Raw genomic sequence first — 21,545 nt, 5'->3', positions numbered from 1 at the left:
CATTTCCCTCACATTGAAGATATCCCATGGGGCCCCTGGATGTTTGCTGACTGCTTGACACAGTCTGGGAATCATGGGTTACTTGATATATTCACAGGTAGGGGATTTGGCGGAGAAGGCAATGGCACCCCACTCCAGTACTCTTGCCTGGAAAATCCCATGGACGGAGGAGCCTGGTAGGCTGCAGTCCATGGGGCCGTAACGAGTCGGACACGACTGAGCGACTTCACTTTCACTTTTCCCTTTCATGCACTGGAGAAGGAAATGGCAACCCACTCCAGTATTCTTGCCTGGAGAATCCTAGGGATGGCGGAGCCTGGTGGGCTGCCGTCTGTGGGGTTGCACAGAGTTGGACATGACTAAAGCAACTTAGCAGCAGCAGGGGATTTGGTTATACTTCTCTCTCAACTTTCTCTCTCCAGGTCATAAAGTTAAATCAGTAGCATATCTTTGTCTTTTAGCCTTGCAAATATTTCGTCCACATTGGCGTAAGTGATTGCTATCTTACAGCCTGAAAGTACGAGCCTTTTTTCCCCTGCTCCAGATGGCAGGCTCTTGTGTTCTTCCTTCATATTTCACGTGTGTTTCTTGAAGGACCTGAGGCTGTTCACCCTGTGCTTTTACCTTAGGCCTCCTGTTACCTCTGGAACCTGGCCTTAAACTGCTCCTCAGTGGTGTGTGTTTGTGCACGAAGCTGTCCAGAGAAGAGTCTTAGAGGGACTTTTAAGTGATTAAGTAATCACTTCCTAGAAGCTATATTTGATCAATATGGGCTTCCCAGGTGGCGCTAATGGTAATGAATCCACCTGCCTATGCAGGAGCTATAAGAGAAGCAGGTCCGATCCCTGAGTTGGGAAGATCCCCTGGAGGAGGGCATGGCAACCCACTCCAGTATTTTTGTCTGGAGAATCCCATGGACAGAGGACCCTGGCAGGCTACAGTCGGTGGAGTTGCAAAGAATTGGACATAACCAAAGCGACTTATCACACACGCATGCACATAGAAATGTGAGGGAGGTGGGACATTTATATTACTCCAAAAATGTTTAAAAAGTTAGGCCTGAAAAACCATGTGACTGTGATGTTTATATATTCATAAAAGTATTCATTCAGAAAACGTGTGTTGATGCGTTGCTCTGTGCTGTGGCACTGGCCCTTGGTGGGCTGACATTATATGCCCTCTTCATGAGGAGTACATGTGCCATCCAGTGGACATTTTAAATTTGGTGTGAGATGCAAATTTTACTTTGGTGGAGGTGACCACAAGGTTCTCTGGGAACAGAAAGGACGAGCATGGAACCTCAGAGCAAGGGTATAGAGAAGAGGGGCCCGAGTTAGCCAAGGAGCAGTAGGAAGGATCCTTCAGGTCGAGGGCAGAGAAGTGAGAAAGTTTGATCATAGCATATTTAAGGAACTTCACGTAGCAGACCGAGGCTTAGAATGCAAGAAAACATTAAAAGATGAGGCTGGAGAGGGAAACAGGATTTCATAGGCTTTGAGATTTTGAATTTAGCCTGCAAATTTTGGAAAGCCATTGAGGGATTTTAAAGTGGTGAGTGACGTCAGTTTTGTACTTTGGAAAGGTAGATCTAAATATAGGGCAAAGAATATCAGGCAGGGAAGGAAGGCTGTGAAGCTCCTAGCAAATTAGTTAGGAGGTGACTACAGTGATGTAGGTGGAAGGCGGCGGGGGCTGCAGTAAGGCTGTGGCAGTGCCGTGGGGATGGAGTGGGTAGAGTAGGATAGAATCGAATCCACAGGATGTGATGTGATGTGATACTGTGAGGAAGGAGGAGGAGCCAGGGAGAGCCCTTAACTCTGGCCTGAAGTGCTGCTAGGAGTGTTGTTCACCCAAGTGGGGCATGAAAAGGAGGACTAGGTTACAGAAGTAAGGTTACATGTTCGCTTGTGGACATAGGAGAAGGAGATGGCGGCCCACTCCAGTATTCTTGCCTGGGGAATCCCACAGACAGAGGAGCCTCGTGGGCTACAGTCCATGGTATCACAAGAGCTAGTGACTAAACCACCAGCATAAAGTGGGATTCCCTGGTCACTCAGACTGCAAAGAATGTACCTGCTAATGCAGGAGACCCAGGTTCGATCCTTGGACACATCCCCTGGAGAAGGGCAAGGCAACCCACTCCAGTATGCTTGCCTGGAGAATTCCATGGACAGAGAAGCCTGGTGGGCTACAGTCCATGGATCACAAAGAGTCGGACATGACTGAGTGACTAACACTTTACACTTTGTGAACATAGGAAATTTGAGTATCCTGTCAACATTCACAGGGATGTTTCCAGTAAGCAGTTGAATGTGTGTCTAATGCTCAGAGAAGAGAAAGTAGACTCACGAGTCATCAGCACAGAGTTAATAAGGCGAAGACAGGGGAGAGGAGAGAAAAGGGGACCCTAGGACGTCCTGGAGAAGGCCACCGTACACGAGGTGCACAGGAGCGGAGGGATGGGGCGGGCAGCCAGAGACGAGTTGGAGCCCAGAGAGGAAAGGTCTTTTGGAAACATAATCTCAGCCTGATTCTTTGTCTGAATTTCATATTCCAGAGTTTTACTTTTGTATTGGCCTAGTAATTTTTATTTTCAAACAAGGAACATGTGATGGGAGTGCATGAATGATGCATATAGATAGCAGGGTTTTAAACTAAATGGGTACTGCAGTTCGCCATATGTTGATGTGGTAGCTCTGCAGTGTAGTTTTTTAAAAACTTCAAATATATCTCCTAAATATATATATATATATGTATCTCTCTGTTAGAGTTAGGGGAGGAAGACAGGAAGTGCATAGTGAATTTTAGAATTGTAAGGCCTCAGAAAGAGTACAGATTATGTTCTAGTGAAAATCAAACATGAAAGTAAATGTTTATTATTCATATTTGTGACATACCATTTTTGCTAGTACTCAGTGCATAAGTTTTTATGTAAAGTTGTAGACTAGGAGGAAACAAAATGAATTAGCATATCTTTTTAAAAACTTATTTTTAAAAACTAATAAGGGAAAGAAGAGCGCCTCCCCCCCACCCATCTGTGTAATATCCAGCTTGTTATTATTGATGGGGAGATCTTGATTCACCTATGAACCCCCACCCCCTCTGGATAAATAAAAGCAAATTCTGGATATGACATTTCATTGAACAGGTGTTTAGTGTGTAAGATTTAGTCTCAAAGATTTAAATAACGTTGGTGGTGGTGATGGTTTAGTCACTAAGTCGTGTCTGACTCTTGCGACCCCATGGACTATAGCTCGCCAGGCCTCTCTGTCCATGGGATTCTCCAGGAGAGACAGAGTGCTGGAGTGGGGTGCCATTCCTTTTTCCAGGGGATCTTTCCAACCTAGAGATCAAACCCAGGTCTCCTGCATTGAAAGTGGATTCTTGTATCAACTGAGCCACCAGGGGAGTTCTAGTGAAGCACACACATTAAATGGGAAGAGATACTTTTCCTAATCCTTCAGTGTAAAACAACTCTCATTTTTTTTAACCTCTGGTCCTTGGCCTTATGCAGAATAACAGTCAATATTTTAAGAGTGGCAGGAATTATTCAGAAGGCTGACAGTTTTAGTAAAGTTCCCTATAAGGAATAAAGAAGAATAAAGTATGTTTCCAGGAAAAACTGTGACTCTGCTACTGACAACAGTTAATACGTATTGAGTGAAGTGCGCCGTTTCCTGTTTTTCTTCGCAGAGGCCTGACTCTGGAATTCCCCTTGTTTGCCCACGATGTAGTTCTTGTCTCTACCCTGTGCTCTCAGTACAGCACACCAGAAAAGTGGGCTGTTCTTCACATGTCTGACTTGTGCCTGAAAAATATTTCAGTTTTGTATCTTAAAATACTTAGTTATACTCAGAATCTAGGTTTTTGACTCAGAAAGGAGTAACAGAAGTCTGAAGAACACCTCAGCCCGGGTCTGGATCCCGTCCTTCCTGCCTTCCCTGGAGGACTTACAATATTGATAACCCTTCATTTTTCTTTACCTTCCATTTCTTTTCTGATCTATCACGTCAGAAATTAAGCATAATCAAGTCTTTCTCATCTTGAAGGGAAAAAATCCAGTCTGTGCTAGTTTCCTCTTCTCCCTTGAACTACAGCTGTCTCTTCCCCGTTCAGAGGCCAGACTCTGTCCCATCCTCTGTGTTGGAGTTCTCACTTCCCCGTCTCCTGGAAGCCCCTCTCTCCCCTGATGTCTGGAGCTCCCGTCACTGCGGGCACAGCCTCACCAACGTGCTGACCAGGTGCCGAGTCCAGGGAACACGCTTCTCTTCGCCTGACCTCCCACCAGCTTTGCACCCAATCCCCCCTTAACACTTGGAAGAACCCACGTCTGACTTTCCTCCTGACTTCTAGGCTGTTCCTTTTTGGCTTCCTTTCCTCATGCAGCCTTGTGAAGAGTGTTTTTCTATGTACTTTCCTTCCTAGGAAGTCTCATGACCTCAGACCGCTGTATTCTGGTGAGTCTCAGTTTCTCATCTCTAGTTTAGCCCTTTTCAGAATCCTGTCTCTGTGTATTCAGTTCACTTGAACGTGAGGCACGCTGAGTATCATTTGATAGGCCTCACTTGAATGCCATAGATATCTCAGATTCGGGGTGTCTTTTTTTTTTTTTTTTCCATTTATTTGTTTGGCTGCCTGGGTCTTAGTTGTCGCACGCGAGATTGTCCATCTCCATTGTTCCTGACCAGGGATGGAACCCAGGCCCCCTGCATTGGGAGTGCGGAGTCTTAGCCACTGGACCACTGGGGAAATCCCAAATGCAGTGTGTCTTAAATGGAATCTTTCATCTTCTTCCAGTATGACTCTTCCAGCAAGACTCTCCCAGTATTATCTAATCCAGTAAATCATATACCCTGTATTCAGATCTGAAATCTGTGCATCTTTTGTAACTTTTACCTTTCCCTCAGTTCTCAAATCCAGTCAACAATCAAATGTTTTTGATTTTAGCTTCAATCTGCACTTTCCATTTCTGCTACTGTTAGTTGAAATTAAGTAATCTCCTTTAACCAACATCGTTATAATAACTTTTCTTTTGGTGCCCTCCACCCTGCTTTCCATTGTAGCTATCATGGAGTACCCTTTTAGAACCATTTTGATCATGTCATTCCCCTGCTTAACAAGCTGTGCTCCTTCTAGCCTTAAAGAAGGGAGGACTGAAACTTCTTTTTTACCCTAAAAGCAAGGTTAGACTAGATGTCATGAAATAAAGTCTAAAGGAAAAGTGTGATGCCCAGCTTCATAAAGTTCAAGTTGAGAAGCAGTCATTATTTTCAGTTTATAAATTAGTCACCCAACATCATTACTATGATACAAGGAAGCTGATGTCTTCCTGTCCTTTGAATCAGTTCAGTTGTCTCCTTTTGAACACCCTCCCTTGTTCAACATGCTTGTTGTGTTATTGTTTATGAGTGCATATTACTCCACCTACTTCAGGAGCGTATCGATCTCCAAGCACATCCGTTCATTAATCTTTCGGGAAACATTTCTGGGTGAGATAGCTGGAGGCCTCAGCGCACCACGGTGACTCCTCTCTCCCTGCATCTTCCTGCAGTAATTCAGCTGTTGGAATAACTCACGTAATGTGGATTCATGGGCCCGGTGTAGCCACCTGCTAAGCCCCAGACACTCCCTTCTGAAGGAGATGATGTGGATTCAGAACTATTAGAAGTCTCGTGTATTCATGGGGCAAGAATGATATGGGGAAGTGTTAGTAGATCTTATTCTCTGAAATAGGCCGGTCCATTGACTGCTTTAGAGGGCCCTCTGGCTGAGCCAGGTGGCACCCTCTGTACTTGGGAGCTGTGGCCCCTTCAGGCCGGTCTGCACAGAGTCCACAGTCCTACAGATGCCATGAGCCCAGGGAATATAACTGCTGACTGTTGTCTTCATCTGTAGACATCTCCCATTTTCTGTTTATGTCTGGAGTGCGCCGAGAACCTGGAAGCCTCCTCCTTTACCTGTCAGTCAAGGGGCATCCTGGGGAAGAAACCCCAACAGTTTGTCCTGATCAGATGTCAAGAAAATTCGTGTCTGTTCTGGTGCAGATGCATTTGGATGTGCTTGGAGAAACATAGTTTTCTAATAAGACAAGTTTAATGGAAATGTAGCAGTATATTACCGAGAAAAAAAAATAGGCACAAAACTAGTTATTTGCATTGTCTTTTCCTTCCTTAATCCTAGAAAAGAGAAGGTAGCACTGCTTCTCAAGGATCATCTAAGGACTTGGGCTGTAACATCACAGATGAGAATAGTATGAAGGGAACTTTGTTGAGTTTGGTGGATAGAAATAGACAAACTCAGAGTCTAGGGGAAAAATAGGAAACAGGGTGGAAGAGACTGCGTTGGTGGCACTTGGCCTCCCACATCGAAGGATGGCTGTAGGGGACGAATCTGTGGTCGGGCAGGGAGTCTGTGCGGCTCCTTAAGTAGCACTGTGTGAAGCGAGCAGGAAGTCGGTATGTTTTGCTAGGAAATAGAAGAATGAAGAACATAGACAAAGGATCTAGACCCTTACTTGGCTTGCTGACAAGCCTTTTAACCTGAAGTCTTTGTATAGCCCTAGGGGACAGGACCCCAAGGGTGGATTGAAGCTTAACCCTTTAAAAAGGGGCTTGAAGTAATTAAATTTGGAGAAGTAAAGGAATGAATATTTTGCTCCTAGATGTTCTTGTTGTTGTTCAGTCATGTCTCTTTGCGACCCCGTGGACTGCAGCATATCAGGCTTGCCTGTTACTATCTCCTTTGATCAAACTCATGTCCATTGAGTTGGTGATGCCATCCAACCATCTCATCCTCTGTCACCCCCTTCTCCTCCTGCCCTCAATCTTTCTGGCATCAGGTTCTTTTCCAGTGAGTTGGCTCTGAGGTTGTTATAGCGTATAACACCTGTTGATACAGACTGTAATTTATTCAATCAGGCATTTTTGAGAGAAAAAGGGAAATCATGTAATACAAAGTCTCAGACTATAAAATAACTGCAAACAAAGAACTTATAAATTATAATGGACAAAAAATCATAATGGAAAAAATAGTAACGTATCTACCACTGAAAAAAATTTCCAATCGAGGGCTAAGGTCACTAAACCAGAACTTGCAAGCCACCCTTTTTTGTGCTTAAAAGTGAAATGGAACACTGCTGTTCTCACTTGCGCTCTCCCTGTCTGTAGCTCCTTACTACTGTGATACTCCTCACCACTCTGTAGTGGGGTCAGAGCTCTGGCAGACTGTGTGGCTTGCAGGCTTAAAATATTTACTGTCTGGCCTGCAAGAACACATTTGGATTCCTAAAGAGGATGAAGCGGAGTCATTTTCTAATACAGTGAAACTATATACAGGAAACAAACAACGGGTGAAACTAGGAATATTGCACACACTCTCCCCCTTCCTCCTCACCACCACCCTCCTTAGACACACAAGCACATTCAGATTTCCACATAACAGAAGCTCTAGAAATATCAAACAAAGAACGTAAGGAGAAATAGCAAAGAAATAATAGAAGAAACTTTCGTACACTGTAGCAAAGTTTGTGTTCAGCTAGAGAAGGATCCCCATGGAAGGGAAAACCAATGAACCTGGAGATGGTCCAGGGCCACTGTTGAACTCTTGAGATTTCTTTTGGGATTCTGTGGCAATAAAAGGTAGAGGACAGTAAAATAATACGTATTTTAGCTCTAAAATTAATGTATGAACATGCCACTTTTGTGGTTTTATAGAAAATCACATTCTAACCCTGAAGAGCTGTCACTTGGTTAAGTTTTTAGGATTTCTCATATGCATAGCAACATTTCAGGGTATGGAGACCTAAAATACTATGTTCAAAGGCAACCTGACCTAGTTCCACAAATTTGTAACTTGCCTTAGTTTTGATGCAGGTGGCATTTTCAGAAGTATTCTGTTGAAAGGGAAGGAGATGGGGATGCACGGAGTTGGCATTAGGACACTAAGCCAGCTGTGCCTGCGGCCTCTTTTAGTCAATCACAGAATCTAAGGAGTCATGGGAAACTTGGGTCTGATTTAAAATAACCGTCATCTCTTGAAGAATCTTGGATGGTTCAGCTGAACACAGCAGCAGGGTGAGGAAGTGTCCCTAGTGCGGTGGAGGGCGTGTTGCTGGAGCAAGGACTGCTGCAACCTGTAGCTGAAGTCCTGGGAAGCTGCTGGGATGTGGGCGTCAGAAATGAGGGGGAGGTGGTAAGCACAGCTCGGATGGCTGTTTGTAATTTACCACCAGAAGAGACCAGAAATCAGTGACTGGACTAGAACCAAACCTCCGCTGTACCAATAGCTGACAGATTCACTCCAGTTGGAAAGGGCTGCTGCTGCTGCTAAGTCGCATCAGTCGTGTCCGACTCTGTGCGACCCCATAGACTGCAGCCCATCAGGCTCCGCCATCCCTGGGTTGGCTATAATTGAAGTAATAACAATCAAAATAGCATCAGTGTTTAATGATGAGATGTAGAATGTTCTGTTTAAACTCAGAATTCACTACTTACATCACACTGTCTTCTCTGTTATGAACGATGCTTACAGATGATACTTTTACGTATCTTTTTTTTTTTTTTTAAGAATAAAATTTAAATGGTTATTATACAAATACATGGATGGCCAAAGTTAGATCAAATAATCTATTTTAAATTCTAAATAATCTATTATTTTGCTTTACCACTTTTTTTGTGTGTGCATATATTTCTCTGGGGGAGTCCATCGTAGGAGATGGTTGTGGTGATACCAAGACTTAGGTATTTTTCTGTCCTGGGCAAAAACATTTTTCATAGAGAGTCATTTGTGCATAATGTATAAATCTACCAGAATAAGTTTTTGTTAACAAGACCATTTTCTGAACATTATTCCTTACATTTTAGAAAAGGCGCCGGCGGATTGACCGAAGTATGATTGGAGAGCCCACGAACTTCGTGCACACAGCTCATGTGGGATCAGGAGACCTGTTCAGTGGGATGAACTCTGTAAGTACAAGGGTGGAACAAGGCGGCGGGGCCTTGGGGCATAGTCATATGTGCCTGTCTGGCAAGTGCATATGTTCTTAATGACTGCACTGTGCCCAGTGAGTTACAGACATTTAATACACATACTTAATGTGAGCATGAAGAGAAGAAAATGAACAGTGCAAAAATCTATTTAGTTTGCCAAGCCATGTGTTTTTCTGTTTGTACTAAACTCTTTGTAGCTACATTTCTTCTGAATAACCGCTTTAAAATTTTTAAAGGATTTGAGTTCAGAAGGGAAGTTACTATCGCATGGATTCTCATGCCACCATCCCCCCCATCCCTTCCACCCCCCACCCCCCCAGCAACTTTGAGGTCAGCTTTTTAGTAATATTTAATCTCCTTTTTGGCCTCTTAAGTTCAATTAGTTGCCTTTGCAAATATATTTGTCCAATTTACCTTATAAAATATTAGCCATTATCTGATGTTAGAATGCTTGCAGTTTATTTATTACTGTAACATAAGTTCTCATGCACTTAGCAGAGGATTAAAATTTGTACATATTTGCTCTTTTTTTATCGAAGTTTCAGTGAACTTCAGAAGAGACTTTAGATATACTCAGTTGAACTCTTATGCCTTAATTTGCATCTAAGAGGAATAGAGAGAAATGTAATAGCAACCAATAGAGGGTTTTTCGGGGCATGCCTCATCCTTGCCCTGAAGCAAATGACCGTGTATCCAGAGCTGCTCTCCCCCCGGATCTCAAGTACGCACGTGTGTCTGAATGTTCCCTCAAGTGTTTAGAACCAGAGAGTCAGTAAGGCTTTCATCAACACAGATACGCTGCGTTGTGTGCTCACTTACTGGACAGTGTTCACAAAAGACTTAACAGGAGAACAGAGACTTGTAAAGTAGGTAGATGGGTATCCTGGATACAGCAAACAAGTTTGTCACTACAATTACTGGGTAAACTAAGGGATGACATTTGTAGCTTCCTGGAAAGGAAACAGCTTGTTTCTTTTAAGTCTGTAGGAAAAGTACACTGAACTGCTTTTGTGGAAATGTAAGAGGTGTCAGGTTGCTGTTAAAATACAGTTCAGTAGCTTTGTTTCCTGGATCAGTGTGGAATGATGAGACCAAATGGACTGTTAACCGTTGTTAATATTAAGGTCATTGTGACAAAGATAAATTGAATGGTTTCAAATTTATTATAGCTGATGAATTTTAATTTCTTTCGCATCAACACATCTTCTTCCCTCCTTGTGTTCATAAAGATTTAACAATGTAGGCAAAAAAGAGCTTCCCTTGTAGCTCAGTTGGTAAAGAATCCACCTGCACCACAGGAGACCCAAGTTCAATCCCTGAGTCAGGAATATTCCCCTGGAGAAGGAAATGGTAACCCACTCAGGTATTCTTGCCTGGGAAATCTGATGGACAGAGGAGCCTAGTGGTCTACAATCCATGGGGTTGCAAGAGTCGGAAGAGCCCAAGAAGAGGCAATCTGTCATGTCACCACTTCCACATTTTCCCCCTCTATTTGCCATGAAATGGTGGGACTGGATGCCATGAGCTTCTTTTTTTATATTGAGTCTTAAGCCAGCTTTTTTACTCTTCTCCTTCATGCTTACCAAGAGGCTCTTTAGTCCCTCTTCACTTGCTGCCATTAGAGTGGTATCTTCCACTTACGTGAGGTTGTTGATATTTTTCCCGGTAATCTTGATTCCAGCTTGTAACTCATCCAGCCCGACGTTTCACACAAGTGATGAGGGTCACTTACTAGAAATCCAAATTCTTTTGTTTGAAATTAAAGAATTGACTTTTGGAAGAAAAACAGATTTGTCTTTCTTAGAATCTGCACGGCATTATGAATGTACCATGTAAAAATATAAAGATGATGTTGTAAATACGCCTAGGATACCTATAAAGTCTAGGATAACAGACTGTTGTGTTAGGCAGGAAATTATTTGGCACCACAGTAAAATCCAAGTTCGTGCCACAAAACCTGGTGTTGCCAGAAAGGAGCAGAAAGTGAACGGATAGGCTGTGGGCCATAGCCTCCTCAGGCGGAGCAGGTTTGCTTAAACAGACCTGTAGATTTTAGTTTCTTTTTTAAGATACTCTTACCTAAACTAGTTGTTTAGTCATGTGAATATAGATATTGCAGCAACTTGTGTGGTATCACTGGAGTTAGTTCCGGATAAGTGAATTTTTCAGTAAATGAGTGAAAACTTACCCATTTAAGATCCAGTCACATGTTCTCGCCTTAAACATATTGGACCCAAATAAGCTGTGCATTTTATGTTTTGTTATTATTTTCAATTAGAATGTATTTAAACCTGCCTCACTCTGAATCTGTTAGGCCATCACCTTCTATTCCTCCTGCTCCTAGCAATCTAGCCTGATTCTCATTCTCTGTTTCTAAAATGCTTCTGATGGATACAAACTAAGATGGGATATACTAAGAGCACTTCAGAGTTTGCAGATAACCTTGTGCCTTTGTTTTGGTAAAGTAAGAAAATACCCCGCGGGGACTTCCCTGGCGGCCCAGTGGCTAAGACTCCACTCTGCCACTGCCAGGGGTCATGGGTTTCCTCCCTCCACATTCCGCACAGCACGGCCAGAGTCAAACAGAAGCTGCCCCAGCATTTTTATATCGCACGAGAAAGGAGCCCTGTAATATGGTTAGAAGAGATTATCATCTTTAATCATTTTACAAGTAGGAAACCTGATATTCACAGAAGATAAATAGTTCATCCAGAGTTACAGTATTAATGAATAAATTAGGATTACAGTTGAAGCCTTTGGATTCTTTTTTTGGAGTATAGTTGATGTACAATATTGTGTTAGTTTCAGATGTAGAATGAGGTGATTGAATTATATCTATTTTCTTTTTTACATTCTTTTCTCATATAGATTATCATGGGGTATTGAGTAGAGTTCCCTGTGCTATGCAGTAGGTCCTCGTTGGTTACCTCTCATATATACCAGTGTATGTGATTTATCCCTTCCTTCTGTGTTTCCCCTTTGGGACCCATTAGTTTATTTTTGATATCTGTTAATCTTTCTGTTTTATAAATAAGTTCATTTTTTTAAATTAGATTCCACATGAGTGATAATATTTGTCTCTGATTGACTTCACTTAGTATGATAATCTCTAGGTCTGTTCATGGTACTGTGAATGGCATTATTTCATTATTAAAATTATTTTATTGAAATATAATTGATTTACATTGTATTAGTTTCAGGTATACAGCAAAATGAATAAGTTATACACATATCCACTCTTTTTTAGATTCTTTTCCCATATAGGTCATTACAGAGTGTTGAGTGGAATTCCCTGTGCTATGCAGTAGGTCCTTGTTTTTAATAGTTATCTATTTTTTATATAGTCCCAACCTCCCAGTTTATCCTTGTCCCAACCTCCCAGTTTATCCTTGTCCCAACCTCCCAGTTTATCCTTCTCACCCCCTTTCCCCTTGGTAACAATAATATTGTTTTCTACACTTGTGACTCTTTGTTTTGTACATAACTTCATTTGTACCATTTTTTTTAAGATTCTGCATATAAGAGATATCGTATAGTTTTGTCTTTCTTATTTTGCTCAGATGACAGTCTCTTAAGTCCATCCATATTTCTGCAGATGGCATTTTGATTCTGTTAAATGGCTGAGTAATAAAAATCCGTTGTATATCTCTACCATGTACTCTTTATCCATTCCTGTCAGTGGACGCCTAGGTTGCTTCCATGTCCTGGCTGTTGTAAATACTGCTGCTGTGAACATGGCGGTGCCTGTCTCCTTTTGTGTTCCAGTTTCTTGGGATGTAAGCCCAGCCAGGAGCGGGATTGCTGGGTCATAACAGTAGTTCTCTTAGTTTTTTCGGAGAAGGCAATGGCACCCCACTCCAGTACTCTTGCCTGGAAAATCCCATGGATGGAGGAGCTTTGTGGGCTGCAGTCCATGGGGTCGTGAAGAGTCGGACATGGCTTACCGACTTCACTTTCACTTCTCACTTTCATGCACTGGAGAAGGAAATGGCAGCCCACTCCAGTGTTCTTGCCTGGAGAATCCCAGGGATGGCGGAGCCTGGTGGGCTGCCATCTATGGGGTCACACAGAGTCGGACACGACTGAAGCGACTCAGCAGCAGCAGCCATACTGGTCTCTGTGGTGCCTGTACCAGTTTACATTCCCATAAACAGTAGGAGGGCTCCCTTTTCCCCACTCCCTTTCCAGCATTTATTGTTTGAAAACTTTTTCTAATGATGGCCATTCTTACCCTTGTGAAGTGATACCTCAGTGTAGTTTTGATTTGCATTTCTCTGATAACTAGCAGTGTTGACCACCTTTAAATGCGCTTTTCAGCCATCTGTGTGTCTTCTTTGGAAAAATGTCTGTTTATATCTTCTGCCCACTTTTTGACGGGGTTTTTCTTTGACATACAACTGCATGAGCTGTTTGTATATTTTGGCAATTAATCAATCCCTTGTTGGTTGCCACATTTGCAAATATTTTCTCCCATTCTGCGGGTTGTCTTTTCATTTTGTTTAGGGTTTCCTTTGCCGTGTAGAGGTTTTTGAGTTTAATTAGTTAGGTACCATTCGTTAAGATCTTGCTGCAATTTATGTCAGTGTTCTATCGTTTCTTCTAAGAGTTTTATAGTGTTTTTGGCCTTATTACATTTAAGTCTCTGACCCATTTCCAGTTTATTTTTGTGAACGGTGTTAGGGAGGGTTCTAATTTCATTCTTTCATGTGTAGCTGTCCAGTTTTCCCAGCACCACTTACTGAAGAGCCTGTCTTTTCTCCAGTGTATACTGTTACCTCCTCTTGTGATGGATTAGGTGGCCATAGATGGGTGAATTTATTTCTGGCTATCGTGTTCCATTGATCTGTGTTTCTGTGCCAGTACCATACTACTTTGATTACTGTTGCTTTATAGTATCGTCTGAAGTCAGGGAACTTGTTTCTTCCAGCTTTGATTTTCTTTCTCAGGACTGCTTTGGCTATTTGGGGTCGTTCCTGTATCCATATAAATTTAATAACTTTTTGTTCTAGTTCTGTGAAAAATGACATTGCTATTTTGATAGTAATCAAATTGAATATGTAGATTGCCTTGGGTAGTATTCTCATTTTGACAGTACTGATTCCTCCAATCCAAGAACATGGTATATATCCTGCTATCTGTGTCATCTCTGATTTGTTTCATCAACATCTTATAGTTTTCAGAGTAGAGGTCTTTTTTCTCCTTAGGTGGACTTATTCCTGTGTTTTTTATTGTTTTTGATGTGATGGTAAATGGGATTCTTTCCTTAATTCCTCTTTTTGGTCTTCGTTGTTAGTGTATGGGAATGAAAAAGATTTCTGTGTGCTAATTTTGTACCCTGCACCTTTACTGAATTCATTGATGAGCTCTAGTAGTTTTCTGGTAGCATCTTTAGGATTTTCTGTGTATCGTGTATCATGTTATCTGCAAACAGTGACAGTCTTACTTGTTTTCCAATTTGGATTCCTTTTATTTCTTTTTCTTCTCTGATTGTCATGGCTAGGACTTTCAAAACTTCGTTGAATAAATGTGACAATGGATTGTGACATAGATTTACAGATTTTTAAAAATTCTTACAACCCTGGGATAAATGTCACTTGATCATAGTGTATGATCCTTTTAATATACAGTTGGAGTATTTTTGCATCTGTGTTCATCAGTGATATTGGCCTGTAATTTTCTTTCCTTTTTTTTGTGATATCTTTGTCTGGTTTTGGTATCAGGGTGAAGTTGGCCTCATAAAATGACCTTTGGAAGGAGTTTCAGAAGGATAGATGTTAACTCTTTTCTCAACATGTGATGTAATTTGTCTGTGAAGCCATCAGGTCCTGGACTTCCATTTGTTGGACATTTTCTAATCACCATTTCATTTTCATACCCATGATTGGGTCTGAGGTCTCCTTAGACAACCATTTTGTCTGTTGTATTTCTTTTTCTTGGGGATGGTTTTGCACATGACCACCTCCTGTATGGTGCTACAAACCTCCATCCATAATTCTTCAGGCGCTCTGTCTATCAGATCTATTTGTCACTGCCACTGTATAATGTAAGGGATTTGATTTAGGTCATACCTGAATGGCCTAGTGGTTTTCCCTACTTTCTTCAACTTAAGCATGAATTTTGCAATCAGGAGTTCATGATCTGAACCACAGTCAGCTCCCGGTCTTGTTTTTGCTGACTGTATAGAGATTTTCCATCTCTGTCTTTCATTACTTTGAATATATAGTGCTACTCCCTTCTGGTCTGCAGAGTTTATATTGAAGAACCAGCTGATAAATTCATGGGATTTCTTTGTGTATTTTGTGTGCCCTTCCTTACTGCTGTTATTTTCTCTTTGTCTTTCGTTAGTTTGATCAGTGTGTCTCATTGTGTTTCTCCTTGAGTTCATCTGTGAGCCACGCTGCGCATCCTAGACGAGTGTTTTCCTCTCTCACGTTAGGGAAGTTTTCAGCTGTAACCTCTTCAGATACTTTCTCCGGCCGTTTCTGTCTTCTCCTTCTAGCACCCCTATAGTGTACATGTTGGTGTGTTGCATGAGACTGTCCTTGTTTCCTTCCGTTGTTTTCTCTTTGGTCTGTTCCTTAACAGTGATTCCTACCATTCTGTTTCCAGCTATTTATTTTTTATGCCTCGTTTATTCTGCCGTTGATTCCTTCTAGTGTATTTTTCATTCCAGCTATTGTATTCTTGGTGTCTCTTTGTTCTTTACATCTTGTAGCTCTTTGTTAAACATCGCTTGTAAGTTCTCAACCTGTGCCTCGTTCTTTTTCCAAGATCTTGGACCATTTTTACTATCATTACTGTAAATTCTTTTTTTTGTAGCTGTCTCTTCATTTAGTTGTTTGTTGTGAGTTTTTATCCTGTTCCTTCGTCCGAAACATTTCTCTGCCGTCTCATTTTGTCTGTGTTTATGGGCTCCGTTATGCTGGCCGCAGGGTCGTAGTTCCTCTTGCTTGTAGTGTCTTCCCCGCGGGGTCCTGAGGCTTATGGAAGCCTCCTGGTGGCGAGACCGGTGCTTTGCCCCTGGCAGGTGGAGCAGGCTCTTGTCCCTCTGGTGGGCAGGGCTGTGTCCCGGAGGGTATGTGGCACAACTGCGGCCACACAGCACGGTCACAGGTAAAGGGGGTGTGCAGGCCTGGGGTTCTACCTTTATCAGGGTTGAGGGTAAAATGCCTAGGCTTTCCCAGGTTCACTCTTAACTGCTTCCTCCTGGCGCTGTTGTGAGGGTTACATGATGTCATATTTTGAAGTGATTCTATAAACCTGAAAGCAGCCTATTCTGAGGGTATTAACTCATTATTGACTAGAGATGTTTCAGTCTTCTCTTACATAACCAATTGCTGACCACAGGTTTCTGCAAAAATCCCCCAGTGTGTTAGGGAGACATCCTGGGCTCAGCAGAGGATGAGTCAAATGAAGTTCAGGGGCTCTAATCAGGTGATAAAAGCTGGAGAGAATGAGTCCCCTGGGCTCACAGGAGAAAAGGGTATACTATTCAGTTTCTCAGTATGCAGACTTGGCTCTTGGGGTGTGGCCTCTGGCTAAGCTTCCTTTCAATATTCCAAGTCTTTGAATCCTCATTTGAATTCTTACCCTTTTTCATTTTATTAATTTTACTAAGATTATATTAGGGCTTCCCAAGTGGCACTAGTAGTAAAGAACTCACATGCCAATGAAGGAGATTCCTAAGAGATGCAGGTTCGATCCCTGGGTCGGGAAGATTCCCCTGGAGGAGGGCATGGCAACTCATGCCAATATTCTTGTCTGAAGAATCCCATGGACAGAGGAGCCTGGCAGGCTCCAGTCCATAGTACTGCAGAGAGTAGGACACGACTGAAGTGACTTTTAGCATGCACACAATTCTATATTATGTAAATTTTACCACATGGACTTTTAAAAATTATCTTTGGTTCAGTTTCCTACTTTATTTTTGTATCTGATTCTAATCCAAGAAATTGAGGTGATTGTATATGTGAGGTGGTTGTAAATTAAGGTGGTTGAGGAACAAAGTTGAATTCATCTTTATCCTTTTGACAGGTTTTGAAATGTAGCAAAGTACCTTGTGAACTACAAAACTTTTTTTTTGTAATAGGGAAGTGGAGTCAGGGGTCTTTTGGCAAAAAAAAAAAAAAAAAAAGAATGGTTCAACCACCAGCTTACCACTCCCCATATAATGAAAACAGTTTCTAAGTCTATAAAAAGATATATGTATTTTTTTCTATATAAAGTATCCTTCTGGGAAAAGCAGCCCAGCCAAACTGTTAAAAGAATTGATTGGTTGCAGTGGCCCTAGTTCCTGACCTCTTCTTTTTCCTTTCTTGCCTCAGGTCAGCTCCATTCAGAACCAGATGCAGTCCAAGGGGGGCTATGGGGGTGGCATGGCCGCCAACGTGCAGATGCAGCTGGTGGACACCAAGGCAGGATAGCCCCGGACTTCTCCTCAGTGAGTACCTCGGAGCCCCACGGCCACTGACAACATGGAGAGGCTTAGTTCAGACTCCAGTTCAAAACATAAGTCTTATAAAAAAAATTGTGAACTTACTAGAAAAGGCAAAAATATTTTGTTCATAGTCAGTTACAGCAGTTGGGTGTTAGTTTCAGATTGTTGTTTTCCTTATGAGAAACTTTAAATGCTTTCAGGCGTCTTGTTCTGAGGGAGCCTGTGACTGAGATTCTAGTGACAAGATATCTCTTATGTGTCCTTTAAACATGAATGAAGTTACTGAGTACTGATATTGTGTGAAATCCCATGTGTGGTGAAGTAACTTTATACTTAACACCATTAATCATAATAAACTTTTCAAATTTAAAAGATAGCTTCTAAGTGGAAGCATGAAACCGCTAAAGTATAATTTGGCTTTTTCTTTTGGTTTTATAGGTCATTGTGAATTTCTGTGTTTTGTTCCCACTGTTAATTTGTCATGGTTGCTTTTCTTTCCTTTTCAATTACAAAAAAAGAAGTGTGATGGTGTCTTGTTCACCCTGTTGTGATTGCTCCAGTGACATGTTCCTGTTCTGCTCTGAAGAAACTTGTCAGAAGAATCCTGCATTTCCTTCAGCTGGCATGCATGCCTTTGGACTCATGGACAGAGTTCTTTGGATTGTGGCTTAATTCTTGATTTTTATGAGTATGGATCTGATTTTAGCATGATCTTTTTTTGTGAATGCTAGCACTGTTTTACATTCTTCCCCCACATTTTTCTTTCCACCTTCAACCCCTCTGCCTTATTGATTTTATTGGTAAGCAAAGACCTGCTTCTATTTGTTAATTTGTCACCATTTATGTATATTTTGGAAGGTATGCGACCTGTAAGCACAATGATCATTTCTGTTCATATGAAACTGCAGCAGAGTAGTGTCTGCATGCTTTATGAAGTTGCTTGTGTGGGACCCCACAGGATGCCAGGATGGACAGTTCCTGGCTGCCATGGGTGGATGATACTGCTGCTATTAGAGAAAGGTGAGCTGTGGCACCAAGTCACATCAGTTTCACAGAAAAAGGCAACTTGTAGCTTATTTTAGAAGTATGACTTTTATTTAGTTAGAATTATAATAAAAGAAAAGCTTGCATTCATAAAGCATTCATTCTGTTGTAAATGTTCGATCTATTTATTTGCGAGCAAGGACCTGGGATTGTAAACAAGTGTGGTTATCTATTGAGTGTGTGGTAATACCCTCATCCAGTCTGACTCTGAGCATCATGTTTTTAGTAGCTGTTCATTTCTTTGTGTGCTTCGTCTCAGTTTTTACTTGTTTATGTTTAATACTGTGGTATCCAGTTGGCTTCCAGTAGCAGTTTGTTGAGCTTCTTAGCCTCTCAGTGCAGACTCTGGAGTCATTGGGCCTCTCCATGTTCACGTTTCGGGACAGTGGAAGTTGCCAGGAGCAGCTGTTGATCTGGCTGTTGTTGTTGCCTGTGAGAACAACCTGCATGGTGACTTAAGGTATTGCCGAGAATCCTTGGGCAAGTGTTTGTTCTTCACAAACTGTATTTCTATAAATGCTCCTCCTTTCACATAAGGGTGTAGTGCTAAGCCTGGTAGTGGTTTGGTTTCCATTAGAAATTTAAAATCCTATGTCCAGTTTAGCCCTAACAGTCATAAGAGTAACATTTCCTGCAGGAAATTGGGCTTAACTGGAAGGAAACGGTAAGGAATTAGGTAACTGCATAGAGACAGAGAAATCTGTTCTCTTCACCTTAGTCACAAGTTCTTATTAAATAGGTAAGTGAATAAATACTGGGTTTATAGAGGCAAAACATGGCAGGATTTATTTCTTCCCCCAGTTAAGTTACCCTATACAGCAGGCACTAGATTATTCAGTCCTTTATTTCTGCAGTTTTGATCTTCACAGCTGTCAATCTCAGAGAATCTGTCAAGAAAAAACATTTATGCTTAGCAATCAGAATAGGCATTTTTGCAATTTACTTCTAAACTTGAATTCATTTGATGTCATTAATTGTGTTGATACTACATTCTGGATTTTGCTTGACTACCAGTGTCATTCTGTTCAGCAGTCAGGGTCCTGACAGGGACGCTGCAGTGTGCACGCTCTTTAAATAAGATGGATTGTTTTAGTGTTGTCCGTGATAATGCTAGTCAGTCTACTTCTATTTTGACTTTAGTACAGAGTTTATAATTGTGTAACTCCTAGAACAGTACAGGGAGCCCTGGTCCCTTTTCCCTACTTCATGATTTGGACTTGATTCTTTTTCTCAATTGCTCGCTTTCCTGATTCTCCAAGGACCAAATTCTCCAGTGAGTACTGGAGCGTGTCTCCATGGTAAGCCAAAGGCTGCACTCTTTAGCCTCTAATTGTTCTGCAGCTGCCTCTGACAGGCACAAGTAGCCACATCGTGTGCAGGAACACATGCCAAGGAAGGTGCCAATAATGACTCAAGAAATAAGAAAATTACTAAGAATTTTAAGATACTAACCTTGGACACAGTTTTTTTTTTTAGGGAGTCCCCTTTTCCCCATTGATAAGTGGGTTTTTAAACCTTGGGATGTCATTTGCTCCCGATAACAATGTGTCTCATTTGAAAATTGACGCTAACTAAATAGAATTGACTGTTAATATTTTGCTGAAACATGTGCTAACAACTGTTAACTAATGACATGCGTTCTTAAAAGAGGTGCTTTCCTGTGATGTAGGCATGAAGTGGTGCCAATGAGCATAGAGTGGAAATGTGAACTATGCTGATTGGGTTCAGCATTTCCGATGCAGCATTATCAGTGGGCCTTTAAAGATACTTTGTGAGTATATATTAGCTTTCACTTTTGTTATTAAATTATAGCAGTTCTATTATAGAAAGCAAGTTTGCCTTGATTTTGTTTAAAATGACTTCTGCTCAGCACCCAGGAGATAAAATTGACATATTTTTATAATATAAGCATACTTTTTTTGTACATTGTGTTCATTCTTGAATAAAGTAAGTTCAGTGTTGGCTTGTAGATAATAAAAAAGTATTTGATTTTGATTCAATAAATGTTTTTCAATCCTGACTTGGTTATTTTCTTTCTAGGGAATATTTAATAAACACAAGAAATGCTAAAAAGGTGCTGTAAGTGACTTTTGAGTTATGACTACTAAACAAAGGTATCCAACTCAGTTTTTCATGCTGAAGCCCTCACAGTATATATGTAGGATTTAATAGTAAAGGTAAGAATTCTATTTCCCAGTCACACTATCATATTAGAGAGTTACAGAATATTTCCATTGTCACAGAAAGTGTGGGCAGTTTCGTTCCCCAGGGAACATTTTGTAAATGTCTAGAGGTACTTTTTGATGTCAGAAATTGAGGAAGGGGTAGCCCTTCCTCGTGAGGGCAGAAGTCTGGGGGGCTGCTACGTATCAGCCCCCGAGACCTATTGTCAGAGTGCCCTAGTTGGGAAACTGATTTAGAACAGAGCAGATCTGTACACTCACCAGATACTGTTAAGAGAATCTTGAATGTGTGGTTGGTCGGTCAAGTATTGACAACAGATCACTTAGAGTTGTTAGATCTTGAAAATGGCCACATGGTATTCTAAAATAGAAGTCAAGTATCAGAAAATGGTTTCTCAAAAAGTTTCAATAAATTTCCTCATCTTATGGCCAGGGACTCTACAGGGAAACGTGAGTTACAATGAAAGGATCTGAAGAAATTCATGTTGGTATATTAAGGAGGAGCTCTATGTGGAATGCATGTTTTTTTTGGAGTGCATGTTTTCAAAGCATATGCATAACATGTGCACAAAAAGTAGGACAAATCTATAAAAAGTGTCAGAATGGAATTTGCTAAAATTTCAAAAATGCAAAATTCTTACATGCCTTCTGCTTAAAAAGATGCTTTTAGCAGACTGGTGAAAAAGCAATTTAAATTTTACCTTTAACTTACTGTCCCCATCCAGACTGGTCCAGTAAGAGAACTTAATCTGACTATTAATATTTGCGCACCTAAGCTTTGAGGATGTTTGTGAGATGAAGGTAGTGGTATTAATAACACTTTTACCAGCTACAAGTAGCCTGTGGTACTTGTGCCCCTACCCTTCTCTTCTCAGTCTCCTCATCTTAATAGTT

The 21,545-nt window shown here is 41.4% G+C and overlaps 1 protein-coding gene across 14 annotated transcripts in view; it reads left to right on the top strand.

Moving 5' to 3' along the window:
• The window catches only part of CDC42SE2 (CDC42 small effector 2), a 112,085-nt gene extending 91,597 nt beyond the window's left edge, over positions 1 to 20,488 (top strand). For 7 of the 14 annotated variants that reach the window (XM_081500270.1, XM_081500272.1, XM_081500267.1 and 4 more), the window contains 3 exons: positions 8,862 to 8,963; positions 17,312 to 17,427; positions 17,943 to 20,488. In XM_081500270.1, coding sequence (XP_081356396.1) covers positions 8,862 to 8,963; positions 17,312 to 17,410 — 201 coding nt within the window. In that variant the 3' untranslated portion in view covers positions 17,411 to 17,427; positions 17,943 to 20,488. Of the gene's footprint in view, positions 1 to 8,861; positions 8,964 to 17,311; positions 17,428 to 17,862 lie in introns of all 14 variants that reach the window. The other 7 variants (XM_081500276.1, XM_081500278.1, XM_081500274.1 and 4 more) reach the window with 1 other exon arrangement.
• The last annotated feature ends 1,057 nt before the right edge of the window (positions 20,489 to 21,545 follow it).

This window comes from Giraffa tippelskirchi, chromosome 6 (genome assembly GCF_054371585.1).
Source record: "Giraffa tippelskirchi isolate mGirTip1 chromosome 6, T2T-mGirTip1v1.2.pri, whole genome shotgun sequence".
NCBI classification, from domain to species: Eukaryota; Metazoa; Chordata; class Mammalia; order Artiodactyla; family Giraffidae; genus Giraffa; species Giraffa tippelskirchi.
Note: the sequence above shows the minus strand (reverse complement) of the source record. Positions and strands in the feature narration are given on the sequence as shown.